Source organism: Octopus bimaculoides, chromosome 9, assembly GCF_046866305.1.
Source record: "Octopus bimaculoides isolate indiv1 chromosome 9, ASM4686630v1, whole genome shotgun sequence".
In the NCBI taxonomy this organism is placed as follows: Eukaryota; Metazoa; Mollusca; class Cephalopoda; order Octopoda; family Octopodidae; genus Octopus; species Octopus bimaculoides.
The window spans coordinates 32,090,480-32,104,607 of record NC_142936.1 but is presented as its reverse complement, the minus strand read 5'-3'; the positions used below and the strand labels follow the sequence as shown (position 1 = coordinate 32,104,607).

Sequence of the window (14,128 nt, the reverse complement as noted above, 5' to 3'; positions counted from 1 at the left end):
GCATCAATAGTCGGGCAGAGACTGTGTCAGTCGACAGACTAAAAAGGGCACATTTTGAGGTGTCCACACCCTTCGATGACACCCCAGCCACGCCCACTTTTGATCCTTTACAACCACCTACACATCCACTTGCTCATGCACCTTTGACCACACCATCACCTACACCCCCACCTTCGTCGCCACAAACTAACACAAACAAACTTTATGTCACCAAGACAGGCCGCACTGTGCATTGGCCCAAAAAACTCACCAGAACTATTTACATCTAACAACCCTTTTCCCTATGACAGGCAATTGTTTGCTCATGTGCTAAACAATTCCAATGCTTTGCCATTGAACTTTGTCAAAAATTTTGTGCATGCCCTTTTTTATATTACTTGTAATTATTTTCTCTTGACTTAACACATTTTGTACCACATCTTGCTGTTTGCAATCGGTTACCATCTTTGCTCTTTACTTGTGCCTGCTCCAGTCATTCTAATTTCACACTAGCATTCTCAGGGGGAAGCCCTTGTAGTGAGGCACAAGAACCCAAGGTCTCACCAGTAGCTATTACCATGTCTGAGACAAGAACGAAATCTTGCCTGCAACCATTTGCCATGTGTGAGACGACGAGGCTCTCGCCGGCAACCAGTATTTAAGTAGGAGAATAAGATGTTCTCCCTCTCTTTCCTTCTCATGCTTACACTGAGAAACACTGCAAAGCCGCAGTCACAGCGGACCCTTGTCCTGCTCTAACTCCACATGCTTATCTCCAAAGGTAATGAACCTCACGTGTACAGAGCTATAACTAACTACACACTGCCATAAAGATGGTCTCTAAAAGTGAACCACATGAACGAGAACTCCGTAAATAAACAGTTATTGAACCATACTCTGCTTGTGAACTTCTTCATGTTCCAGATCCTTGAAGCTACAAAAAAAAATTATAATGGGAAAAGGAGATACTCCACAGGTATCATAAACCTTCCATTCCATTATAAATATATATCAACACTGGAAGCCACTCCTCAATATGAGAACAATTGATGTTCCATTAAACAACAGTCTCTAGCTCTTATCCACAGTCAGGCCACTCAAAGTTTTTCTCAGAACAACACAAGAGATCCATCATTACCATTATCATTCTATTCGGCTGCTACTACCATTACCACTACTACTACACCAAATACTAAAGAACCACTCCTTTCTCCCTCACACCCATTGTTCACTTCAGTCTGAATGTATACCTGACAGCTCCATGATAAATCTGCCATCTGTAAATAAAGTAAAATTATGAACACACAAAACCCCCAAATATGCCACTATTCTCAATGTGAGAGACTATGCATACACAGTGACTGTAGCTTCACCCATTTACCTGGGAGAAAATTACCAATTTGTACAAGCAATACCAGCCAACACCAAACCACACGTCTTACAACACTACCACTACTACTAAATGCTAAATCACACTTAATAACTGCCACACATGTAACCCGGAATCCTAAAATCTGTTGCTACCCCTAAAATGAAAGATTATGTCTGAAGTGTGATTATCCCATCACTCATCTTCCAGGGACTCAATGCAATAGTAAAAGCATGATGCTAAACTACCACCAAATACACAGTAGAAACATCCCTTACAGAGGCAGTGTTGGTCCAGACTTTCACCGAAACCCAGAAGTCACCCAGATATCTACTAGGTACAATAGTAAAATCACAGCTGCAAACCAAATAACTATAACCATATTCAACAGTGCAACCATACCTCAACAACCCCTCCCAAAACAAGAAAATTTTTATTTAGCCATGTTGAATCTGGCAAAAGAAATTATTAAAAAAACTTCTAGCTCTCACACAACACCAAGCACTGTTAATTACCCTAGTGCACAACCATGCCATTGTTGTCATTAACCCACAAACACAATTCAATAATAACGTCAAATGTACAGACCTTGCACAGCGAGAAAGACCTTGTACAGTAAGAAAAGAAAATATGTGAAGCACTAAGTGAAATGCACCTGACTCCAGGTATATCGGATGCAGAAGTATATCTGTCAGGTTTTGTACTACTCAGAACTGACAACAGAATATGGAAACATGGAGAAATAATGATCTTCATCCAAGAAGACCTGGCAACAAATGTCCTTCTCTCTCGCTCCAACACAGTGTGTGATATATCACCAGATATACTACCTATGAAATCACGAGCAAAATCACTTTATTGTACCAGTCTGATATTAAGAAGTCCTCAGCTGTTCAACTGCCTGCCTAAAGTAATTGGAAATATAAAAGGGACTTCTACTGAAACATTAAACAAGAAAACATTCACTAAACTAACAATAATACTGGACCAGTCAGCCAGGGGAGATCAGCTGCTACCAACTCAACCATAGATCAACTTCCAGCCATAAAGTGACAACAAAACCAAAAGAAAATAAATTAAAGTGGTACCCCACCATAGCTGCAGTACTACGACTGGAACCTCCCAACTACACGGTTCTGGATTCAATCCCTCTGTGTGGCAACTTGGGCAAGTGTCTTCTACTATAGCCTCAGGCTGACCAAAGCCTTGACAGTGGATTTAGTTGATGGAAATGAAGCCCATTGTATGTATGTATGTATGTATGTATATATGTATGTATGCACACATTTTTTTTTCTCTACTTGTTTCTTTCTGTGGAAGAGCGTAGGCTCGAAATGTTAAAGACTTTTTCAATTCCCGAGCATTATACTAATACAACTATTTGTTTTCTCCACAACCTGTCTTTGTGTGTTGTTTTTTTTTGTGAATTCTTCCTATATATATATATATATATATATATATATATATATATATATATATATACATGTGTGTGTGTGTATGCACTGTCTTTCAAATAATTAACAATGTAACATTTGTTTAAAAACTACATGTTGGAATTCAACGAAATTTCCACGATGATAGTAACAGTTACATATATGTGATGTGTAAAAAAACATGAGGTTTTGTGCAATTGTAAACAAACCATGACCATTTACATGATTTCCACGACTTTCAGTGTTCCAAATTATTAACAAATGGTTTGATAATCATGTAATTATGGGTGGTAAATGTGACTTAACTGCTTTGGAGAAATTTGTTATTACTTTTAAACTTGCAAAAGGTAAATCAATGTTAGAAATATCTAAAATAAATGGAAGATATCACCAAACTGAGAAAAAAATTGTTACAGCTTCTATGAAGATATGTAAGAGAGTTGACAAGGGTCAGTTGCAGGCTATTTCTCAACGTTCTCAGTCACAGATTAAGCATGAAGCTGTAAAAAAACCAGGTCTTACAAGTGGAAGACTTTTCAAGCTCATTGGCAAAATAACTGTGTCTAGAACCACCTAATATTATCTTCCAAAAAAGGTCAGTAAACCAGTGACCTCAGTTAACAGGCCTCCTTTAAACAAAATACACGTACAAAATTGTCAAAATTATGCTGCTTTTGCCTTTGATGGCACATATACCATGAGTGGAAATATTTCAGGCATACAAAAGAGATTAAAATGCATGTTTCCTGGTACATATTTTTTACACCGTGGAAACCACTCTCTGGACCTTATCCTCAAAGAAGTTGGATCTATGGTTGCCATGGTCACTGATGCATTGAACTTTGTTTACAAAATCCCCAGTCTTCCAAAAGTGCTACGTCATTATGTTGCAAGCTTGTGTCTGTTGCATTTTGATATTTGAAGAACTAACTCCGAACCACACTGATGCAACATCATCTGACACACTGTGCTGTAATGCATGTACATGAAAACAAGTATAGAAAATTTTTTGGAGTGATTTGAAGCATTACTTTTCCATATTATTATTTATACCTCTGCTTTTTTTTATATTAAGATTGAGAAAAATCAGCTTTGTTTGTAAAAATATTTGAAGCCGAGCTTGCACACCCTAAGCAAATTTTGTTCCCAGATCATTGAGTTTGTCCCACAGAGAACATTTCTGGTTACTTTTGGGTACCCCCTCGTATGTGTTATTTCCAAGATTGTAAGCTTTGGCTTGAGGGAATTTGGCTGCTATTCTTAGCAAGTAACAACAGCAAAGAGGATTCCTCATTGGCTAATTAGTATGCCTGTAGATTTGGCCACAATTCAGGTTAGAAAGTAGGCTCAGTTGGAGCCTGCTTTGAATTGTGCTACTGCTATTTTTGTGTACACTGCTATAATATTTTTACTATATTTGTACATCACTTCATAGATAAGATAACTTTTTACAGAAAGTCTTTTTCTTTTTTTATGCAGTGGGCTGTTCGAAGGAATTTCTTGACAACTTGAAACCTGGAGTTCGTGTAAAACGAGGTCCACATTGGAAATGGGGTAACCAGGTAAGAGAAACAAACTTGTTGACTTAATAAGTTAAATTATTGATAAAATAAATTCATTATTGGAGTAACTATTTAATTCCAAGGGTAATTACAAACAAAATATTTTTTTCAGAAAATTGCATTAAACCCAGTTCTTCTAAACTAACACAAACTTTTCTCTCACATACTAATGCTGATTATAGTAACCCATATGATTGACTGTTAAAAGGTGTTGTTGATGTTCAAGACAACACCTACCTTATAATACTATTTAGTCTGGAGAGAGAACAAAAACCTATTTTAGTGTACAGTCTCTAAAAAAATCATATATACATACCTCAACAGAATTACCAAAAGACATCTACTACACCATAATGTTATTTTTGACAACATATTGGATGACTGACACTGAAGTAACCACACCTCCACCATTGAGCTATATTGGTTTATGTATTATACTGTTTGTATCCATGTCTTTTTTTTCTCCCATTCTCTCTTTAGTCATCATGCTGCATAGTGTGGTAGTGGAGTGTTATTGTTCCATTCATATTTTCTGTTGAGGCTCTGTCTGTTTATTACTATGTGTGTCACTTATGTAATCTGTCATACCTGTTCTATGCATTGATAATATCTTAACATCTATGTTATTAACCAAACCTCTATGTTCTAATTGAGCATATTGGTAGAGCACTGATGAGCTTTTCTCCTCTCTAAGCTCCCATCAGTGTTCGCCTATCTGCTCCCTATGATAAGTGCTGACTCCCAATATAGGTTGTTGTCTCGTTTCTGCACCGTTCCTCAGTACATCATATGCTATAGACTACATTCTTAATCTTACAGTCAACCTATAGGTTCATTCTACATGGTTCAAATAAACAAAAACAGAAGACAGAAACAGGTGAGGGAATGACAAACAAGGTGTATTAGTTTGATGGTCAGGAAAAATGGAAAAGTCTTTGACACTTCAAGCCGATGCTCTTTGACAGAAAGGAATGCGGAAAGAAAATGGAGAAAGAAAGAACATGTTTGGATTAACAGTTTTACATGTTGAATATATATGCACACACACACACACACACACACACACACACACACACACACACACACACAGACTAATTCTGAGCAATACCATTGCTTGATTGTTTTCTTGAAGCAGCACAGATATGGTTTTTCAGTTCAGTTAAGGACCTACACATTTTGCACAGATGTAGCAATAATGGGCACTTCTCGCAACAGATGTTCAGAAAACATAACACACATCAGGAAACATGTCTTCATTCCATCATAAAATTTTTCATGAAGTGTTTTTCTATTTTCAGTTACAGTCAGCTACTGTGTGTAACACAGCTTCGAGATGCTAAAAATCAAGTGATGCCTGTGTCTGAAACTTTTAAAATAAGGGAAGGCCTTGCACAGGGTCAATCCCACTCTTTAAGCAATGTATGCATTTACCCAAAAAGAAGAACTAGTCTATATCATTGGATGCAAATGAAGTCACATGTATTATATCACAGGTGTTTTCCTTCTTTTAGAGAGCTGTCTAAACAAAGGTTATGGGTTTCTGGCTTCCAGTTGTTCAATGGCCATTGAGTGTACTGAGCTCATCTGCCCTTTGGCAAGTGTTGTAAGATGGGTTGTGTCCAAGGAAATCACCTACCTTACAAAGCAGGCTTAGTAGGGTTACCAGTTTAATCACCAACTACTCAACCATGTATTATCTTGTACTGGGTTACATGTTACCAGTAGCACTAAGAGTAGCCTCATGTTCACACACACACACACACACACACACATGCACACACAACACACACACTTTTACAATACACATGCACACACACACATGTATGTATGCACACACATGCACAATACATGCATAAACATGCACACCCATGCATGTGCACGCACACACACACACACACACACACACACACAGAGTCACCATCCTCATAAAACATCCACTTTTCAATGTTTGCATAAGGCAGATGAAATTCATTGAAGCAGATTTTCTACAACTGGCTATCTTTCCTGTTGCCAATCCTCACTTGTTTCAAAGCAACTTGGAGGGTTACCAAAGTCATAATGAGTAAGCTACAGACCTTCATCAACAAATGTCTGTACTACATCCTCAAGATCTTGTTGCCAGACAAAATTTCAAACAGAAGTGTGTGGAATAGAATGAACCAAACTCCAGCAATCAAGAAATTCTGAAAACAAAATGGGGATGGATTGGTTACATTCTAAGGAGACCTCCATGCAGCATTGCAAGACAAGAGTCAGACTGGCAACCTGAAGGAAAAGGGTAAGTTGGACAACCTAAGAAGACCTGGAAATGATGCGTTGAGGATGAAGCAAAAGCAATCGTTCTCTCTTGGTCTCAAATCAAGAGGTAGCCCATGATCGTGTCCACTGGCATGAAATAGTCACAACCTTATGCTCCCTATGGAGTAATGTGGACTAACTAACTATTGAAAAACAACAGAAGATGTTTTCACAGAAGATTGGAGAATGATATTGCTTATATGACAATGATGCTTACTTACAAGTCTTGGTTGATGTCACGGCAAAGGGACACAACCACACATGTGCATATACATATAGATTTTTATGTGTTTATATTTGTGTGTGTGTGCATGTAGATGGATAGACGGATGGCCAGATGGAGAGACACATATACATGTACACATACATATATATCTGGGAGAGACTTGATAGTAGGCTACTAGTACAAAAAACTCAAGTTCTACAGGAAAATTCTCATGAGCCTGTTTAAAAAAACAATGGATGCTGAACTAGATATACCAGATTGGCTGATGGTTGCACAGACTACTCTTATCCTCGAGAATAAAGAGACCCGTGCGGTGAAAAACTATAGGCCCATAGCATGCTTGAATGTTATGAACAAGTTGTACACAGGTTGTCTGAATATGTTTCTCCAAAATCACTGCAATAAATAGTGTGATAACTGATAAACTGGCAGATGAGAAAGGAATCTAGGGCTGTGCTGAACAACTTTTCAACAAAGTTGTCCTTCCTTAAGGAAGCAAAGCAACGTCACCATAATTTCTTTATGATATGGCTAGACTAAAAGAAGGCATTTGATTCTGTGCCTCACTCATGGATGATAGAATCTACTACATTTTGTCAAAGTACCAGTTGCTATAGTGAATACCATTGAAAGACTGACCACAACATTGTCCACACAGTTATCACTGACAATTACTAATGCAACACATATTGTTACAAATAGAATTAAATTATAAAAAGGCATATTCCAGAGTGATAGTTTATCTGTGATGCTGTTTGTACTGGCTGTGAATCCCTTGTCAGCTCTGTTAACAATATGTCAAGGCTACATGCTGAGATATACAACAAAGAATAAAATTAATATCACCCACAAATTTTTTGTTGATGGTCTAAAGTTATTTTCTTGTAATATGATCAACATCAAGAGATAAGTAGAACTAGTCACAACAGTCTCATGAGATATAGGAATGGAGTTTAGGCAAGATTAGTGTCCATACACGATAGTCATCCAAGGAAAGATTGTCAATCAGCTAGGAAACATATATACCAACAGCTTATCTATCTCCCCTATCTCTAATGATGAAAGCTATAAGTACCTCAGAATCGATGAGAATGATGCATACATTGATGCTGTGACTGAAGAAAGAATAACAAAAGTGTACTTCTGTAGACTCCAGTTTTGTATTGCTAGAGCTATATAGCCTGAATATCAAAACTAAAAAAGTACTGACCACCACTGGCAACTTCAACATTAACAGCAAAACCGATGGGATTTATGTAACACAAAGTGATGGTAGTAGAGGTGTAAGACCAGTCCAAACAGCCTTTGACTATCACATTGTATCACTCACACAACACCTGCTGAACAGTAAAGAAAGAAATTAGTATATTCCATGCATATTCAAAAGTGGGATCAACAACATCATCAGAGTTGGAGAACTACTGTGCAGGTACTCTGAGAATACAAATGTCTCATGTGACCCAAAGGAAGCTGGACTGGCCTACCTAAACAGAAACTTGGAGAAGCAGGCATCATACCAACAAAAAGCAATGCATAGGAATATGTCCCATAAGATAGAAGGCTACAACAGCATTGACAGGAAGAGTAGCCTCTCCTGGACCTGTGATAGTTACATTACTTTCCACCTAGAGGGATATGCTTTGCTATCCAGGAACAAACAAGAAGAATAAAGATGCTACCAAACCTCCACATTGTGATAAAAGCAAGTAAGGACATGAAGACAGGGAGATACCCCAGCCCATCAGGAATCTCCACAGAGATGCTTAAAATAGTATCTAGCGGAGTAGGATATAACCTAGTCACCCATAATTAATCAGGTTGTCCACAAGGGAGTCATACCAAGGATTGGTGTAACAGCATTATTGTCAACTGCTACAAAGGAAAAAGGTGATGTCTCAGACAGGAATAATTACAGAGGCATCAAATTGCTGGACCAGGTAATGAAAGTCACAGGAAGGGTCATAGCTCAATTAATTAGGGAGAGAGTTAGTGTAGATGAGATGCAGTTTGGATTTGTGCAAAGAAGGAGCACAACTGATACTATATTCCTGGTTAGGCAACTTCAGGAGAAGTATCTAGCCAAAAATGAACACTTCTACCTGGCATTTGTTGACGTGGAGAAAGCTTTTGACAGAGACCCCACTCCCTTATCTGGTGGTCAATGCAGAAGCTAAGGTTAGATGAGTGACTGGTGAGAACTGTACAAGCCATGTACAGGGATGCAACCTGTAAGGTGAAGGTTAGCAATGAGTATAGTGAGGAATTCAGGGTACAAGTAGTGGTTCACCAAGGATCAGTCCTTGTTCATCATAGTTCTCCAGACAATAACAGAGGAATTTAAGACAGACTGTCCCTGGGAGCTCCTCCCTGCTGAAGACTTTGTTCTTATAACTGAAAATCTACCAGAGCTAGAGAAGAAATTTCAGACATGGAAGTTAGGTCTAGAATCAAATGGTCTTAGTGTTAACCTAGCAAAAACCAAAGTCTTATTAAGTTGGAAAGCAGACAAATCACAAATGCCTTCAGGCAGATGGCCCTGCTCAATCTGTAGGAAAAGCATTGGTAGAAATTCCTTAAGATATACCCAGTGCAAGCTAATGATACATAAGAAGTGCAGCAATATGAGGGGAAGGTTAACTGGGAAACTGTTTTGTGTGTGGAAGATGCACAGATTCAATAAATACTAAAATTGTACAGAAAATAGACTCCATCAATTGCCAGGTGGGTAAGCTAGAAGTAGTAGATAGCTTCCATTACCTAGGTGACCAAGTCTGTAGCAGAGGTGAATGCTTCAAGAGCATAGCTGTGAGAATAAGAATAGGCTGGGCAAAGTTCAGAGAGGTCCTACCTTTGCTGGCAAAAGAGCTTCTCATAGGTTGTGACTGCCAAAAACATGTACAGGCTTGAGAGAAATTAAGCTACCATGCTTCACTAAATGTGCCATGTCAGTGTGCATGTATGACAGAGTGCAGGCATCTTGGGAGAAAAGTTGGGCATAAGAAGCATCAGATGGAGTGTGCAAGAGAAACGACTGTGTTGGTATGGTCATATGATGCACATGAACAAGGACAGCTGTGTAAAGAAGAACCAATCGCTAACTGTGGAGGGAAGATATGGGATAAGGTGGTGAAGCATGATCTTCAAACATTGGGCTTCATGGAGGCAATGATTAGTGACTGAGACCTTTGGTGATTTGCTGTGCTTGAGAAGACCCAGCAAGCCAAGTGAAATGGCAGTCGTGGCCAATGCTGGAGTCACATAAGAAACACCCATGCCAGTGGCACATAAAAAGCACCTTTCAAGTATCAGGCCTCACAGAGGCAATGACAAATGACAGAGACCTTTGGCAATATGCCATGTTTGAAAAGAAGACCCATCAAGCCAAGTGAAATTATTGTCAAGGTATATACTGGTGTCACGTAACTGGCACCCATGCTGGTGACACACAAAAGTACCCATTACACTCTCGGAGTGGTTGACATTATGAAGGACATCCAGCTGTAGAAACCATGCTAAATCAGACTGGAGTCAACCTCTCAGCTTACCAGCCCTGGTCAAACTGTCCAACCTATGCCAGCATGGATAAAAGACATTAAATTATGAAAATCTTCAGTGAAAGAAGTTCCCTGTTCAATACTCACTGGCAATGTTTAAATTTTGTTCAAGGGCTAACTGTAAGCAAAGATGCTGATATATGTTCCTGAATATTAACAAAATTAGAACAGGACCAAAATTTAACTCTACAGGCAGTAGCAGAAAAATGCCAGAGGATTATGAATCTAGGACATGACACAAATAAAAGTGAAGAAAAAGACTGCTCTTATATTAATGTGTGTTGACCTGTAATGAATAAGAGAAAAGAGAAAAAAATATCAAGACCAAATCCACGTTATAGGTGTGGTGGTCTACATTTTAAAAGTAACTGTCCAGTTAAAAATATAAAATAATTCAAGTGTGGTAAGATAGGTCATAAAAAATCACACTGTAAAACAAAACCTAAAAAAATGGTTCAACAGGAAAAAATCACATACACAGGTTATCAGTGACAAGAAATATGAATGAGGCTCAAAGTAATTTATGTATGTAAAACTTAATAACACAAACGTAAACAGGCAATGATATCTTGATAATTAACGCAGATGCAGGAAAAAATCAGGTGACCTAGATTAAAAGAAACTTTGAAAATTGCACGTCGTGTTTCAGGAGGAAGTTACATTTTAAGGGTGAAATGTTAAGTAACATTACCTTAAAAGCTAAAGTTGTTGTGTTGAATAATACAACAAATTTATTCAGAACAGACTGGATGGAATTATTTAACTTTTGGGACCTCCCCATAAGTATTTTCTATGAAAATGTGAATGATTCTTCCACCAGCACAAATAAGTTATCAGATGAAATTTTTTTTAAATTAATAAGATTTTTCCTGAAGTTTTGCCTGATGAATTAGGACTGTGCACCAAAACAAAGGCGAAGTTTCAAGTAAAAGAAAATGCCATTCCGGTATTTAAACCAAAATGAACTGTACCTTTTGCAGTGTTAGAACAAATAAACTTAGAGTTAGAGAGACTAGAAAAAATTAGAGTTATCTAAAAAATGGAATATAGTCAATGGGCATCATCAACTGTGTATGTTAAGAAAAAGAATAATAAACTCAGAGTGTGTGCTGATTTTTCCACTGATTTAAATAAATGTCTAAAAATGTGCCACTATCAGCTACCTATTCTGGAGGACATATTTGTGAAATTAAACAGTGACAAAATATTTTCTAAATTGGATCTCTCTGATGTGTACCTACAAATTAGAGTAGATGATAAATGCTCTAAATACCAAACAATTAACACACATAAAGAACTGTATAAATACAATAGGTTACCATTTGACTTAAAAGTTACACCAGCAATTTTTCAACAGACTATGGATGCAATGTTAGCAGACTGTGAATTCGCAATTCCATATCTGGATGATATACTCATAAAAAGTGAATCCCAGGACCAACACATAGAGCATATAAAATATATATTCGAAAAAATTAGGGATTACAGCTTCACTTTGAGTGAAGAAAGTGTGAATTTTTCTTACCAAAAATAAAATATTTAGGACAAATCATTGACAGAAATGGACATCGACCAGATCCATCAAGGTCGGACACAATTAAAAATTGATAAATATAGTGACCTTACAAGCTTTTTTGGGACTGGCAAATTATTACCAAAATTATATTCCAAATATGCATAACGTAAGAACTCCACTAAATAATCTGCTAAAAGAAGATGTAAAATGGAACTGGCCTTAAAACATTGTCAGAAGACTTCCAACAAAATTTCAAAATTATCTGATTTGGCCTAAGCACACATCGATCCTGCAGTGGAGATTGTAGTAGCTCCAGATGCCTCTGAAGTACAGTATGGGAGCAGTAATGCTACATAAATATAAAGATGGTAACATGAAGGCAGTGGTTCATGCCTCACATTCTCTATCAGCAGAAAAAAATTACAGTCAAATAGAAAAAGAAGCTCTAGCAATTATTTTTGCCATAAAAAAATTTCATAGATTTTTACATGGTAGAAGTTTTCAACTACAGACTGATCATCATCCATTATTATCTATATATGGGTTGAAGAAAGGAATCCCTAACCATACTGCCAACAGGTTGCAATGCTGGGGTACTATATTATTAAACTAAGATTTTAAGATGGAGTATACACCATCTAAGAAATTAGTAGACACTGATTGTTTATCAAGACCGATTTCAAAAAATGCTGAACCATTTGAAGATACCATGATTGCTTCGTTGCAAGCAGACAATGAATTTAAAATGTTTTGTGTAACATCATATGTGAACTGCCAGTCACATTACAAGATATAAAATTAAAATCGGAAAATGATAAATTCTTTAAAAAATGTAAGAAATGCTGAAGGCTAAAAGAGATAAAAATATGTGCAATACTAATTCAAACCCATTCTCAGTGTGTGACAATGTATTGATGTATACTCAATGAGTCATAGTGCCAGTCACGCTATAGAAGCAATTACAAAAGGAATTTCACATTGGTCACCTAGGGATTTCAAGAATGAAATCATTAATGAGAAGTTATGCATATTGGCCAACATTGAAGAACTAGTGAAAGCATGCAGAGGGCGTGCCCTAGCTGCAAAAGCACTTACCACTAAATGGCAACGGTGGCCAAAAACAGATATTACATGGTCCAGACTGCATGCTGATTACATAGATCCACTTAAGGGTGGTGGACAGTTTTTCTAAGTGACCTAAAGTGCATAAATGTAAAAAGCCAACATATGCAGTTATAGTAAGTTTTTTACATGAATTGTTCACCAGATATGGTATCCCTGATACCATAATGGAACTCAATTTACTTCAGATGAGTTCAGAAAATTTTGTAAAATGTTCGTTATCAAACATGTGACCACTCCATCATACCATAGGTCAAATGGACAAGTGAAGTATTTTGTTGACACTTTCAAGAGGGCATTAAAAAGGCAAACAATGAAGTAATGGACAACCTTGCACTTCAATAATTTCTAAGAGCGTACCAAGTAACACCTAATCTGAATACCCCGTCTGGAATGTCACTCGCGGAATTGGTTTTGCTAGAAAGGTCAGATCCATCTTTGATAAGCTGATACCAAGTGAAAATAGAAAAAAGCGAACAACGAAACTACTTCAAAATTCTTCAAGTTAGGTGAAAAAAAAAATTTTATAAACCTTTATATATGTTTAAAAAAAGCTGGGAAGACAGTGTAATTATTAAACAAATTGGAAGAATGTTATTCTTGATAAAAGGTTGAACATAAAAGACATATTAACCAACTTAAAAAACATTCACAAAAAAAAAACAGTCATGAGAAATGAAATCTCCATGGAAGTATTGCACCTTAGTGGAATTGAAACTTAAGTGTAAGAGATATTAAAACTCTTGAGTGGAGTTTAATTCTCAAAAGGGGAGAAGTTAGGGGAGACTAATTCTAAAAAGGTGAGATGATGTGGAAGGATTCCAACCACTCCCATGTGACTAAAAGTGGACTGACATATTGCTATAAAATAAAGAACTGTCAGCAGTTCAGGGCAAGCAGTTCACTGTTTTGGGGTAAAATCCTTGCGATTCTATGTGAAGTTAGAGGTGATATATTGTTATATTTGTTAAAGGTCTCCCCTTGTGTTGTTTATTGAAATTGCTGTACTGTTTTTATTTACGAGCTTGCTGATTTGTGTTTTTCTTCCCATTTATGGGAAAACCTGAGA

At 37.2% G+C, this 14,128-nt stretch overlaps 1 protein-coding gene across 3 annotated transcripts in view; it reads left to right on the top strand.

Moving 5' to 3' along the window:
• The window catches only part of LOC106875589 (uncharacterized), a 305,124-nt gene that overhangs the window by 111,150 nt on the left and 179,846 nt on the right, over window positions 1–14,128 (top strand). For all 3 annotated transcript variants that reach the window (XM_089357338.1, XM_089357340.1, XM_089357339.1), the window contains one exon: window positions 4,261–4,343. In XM_089357338.1, the coding sequence (XP_089213464.1) occupies window positions 4,261–4,343 (83 nt within the window). The remainder of the gene's footprint in view (window positions 1–4,260; window positions 4,344–14,128) is intronic.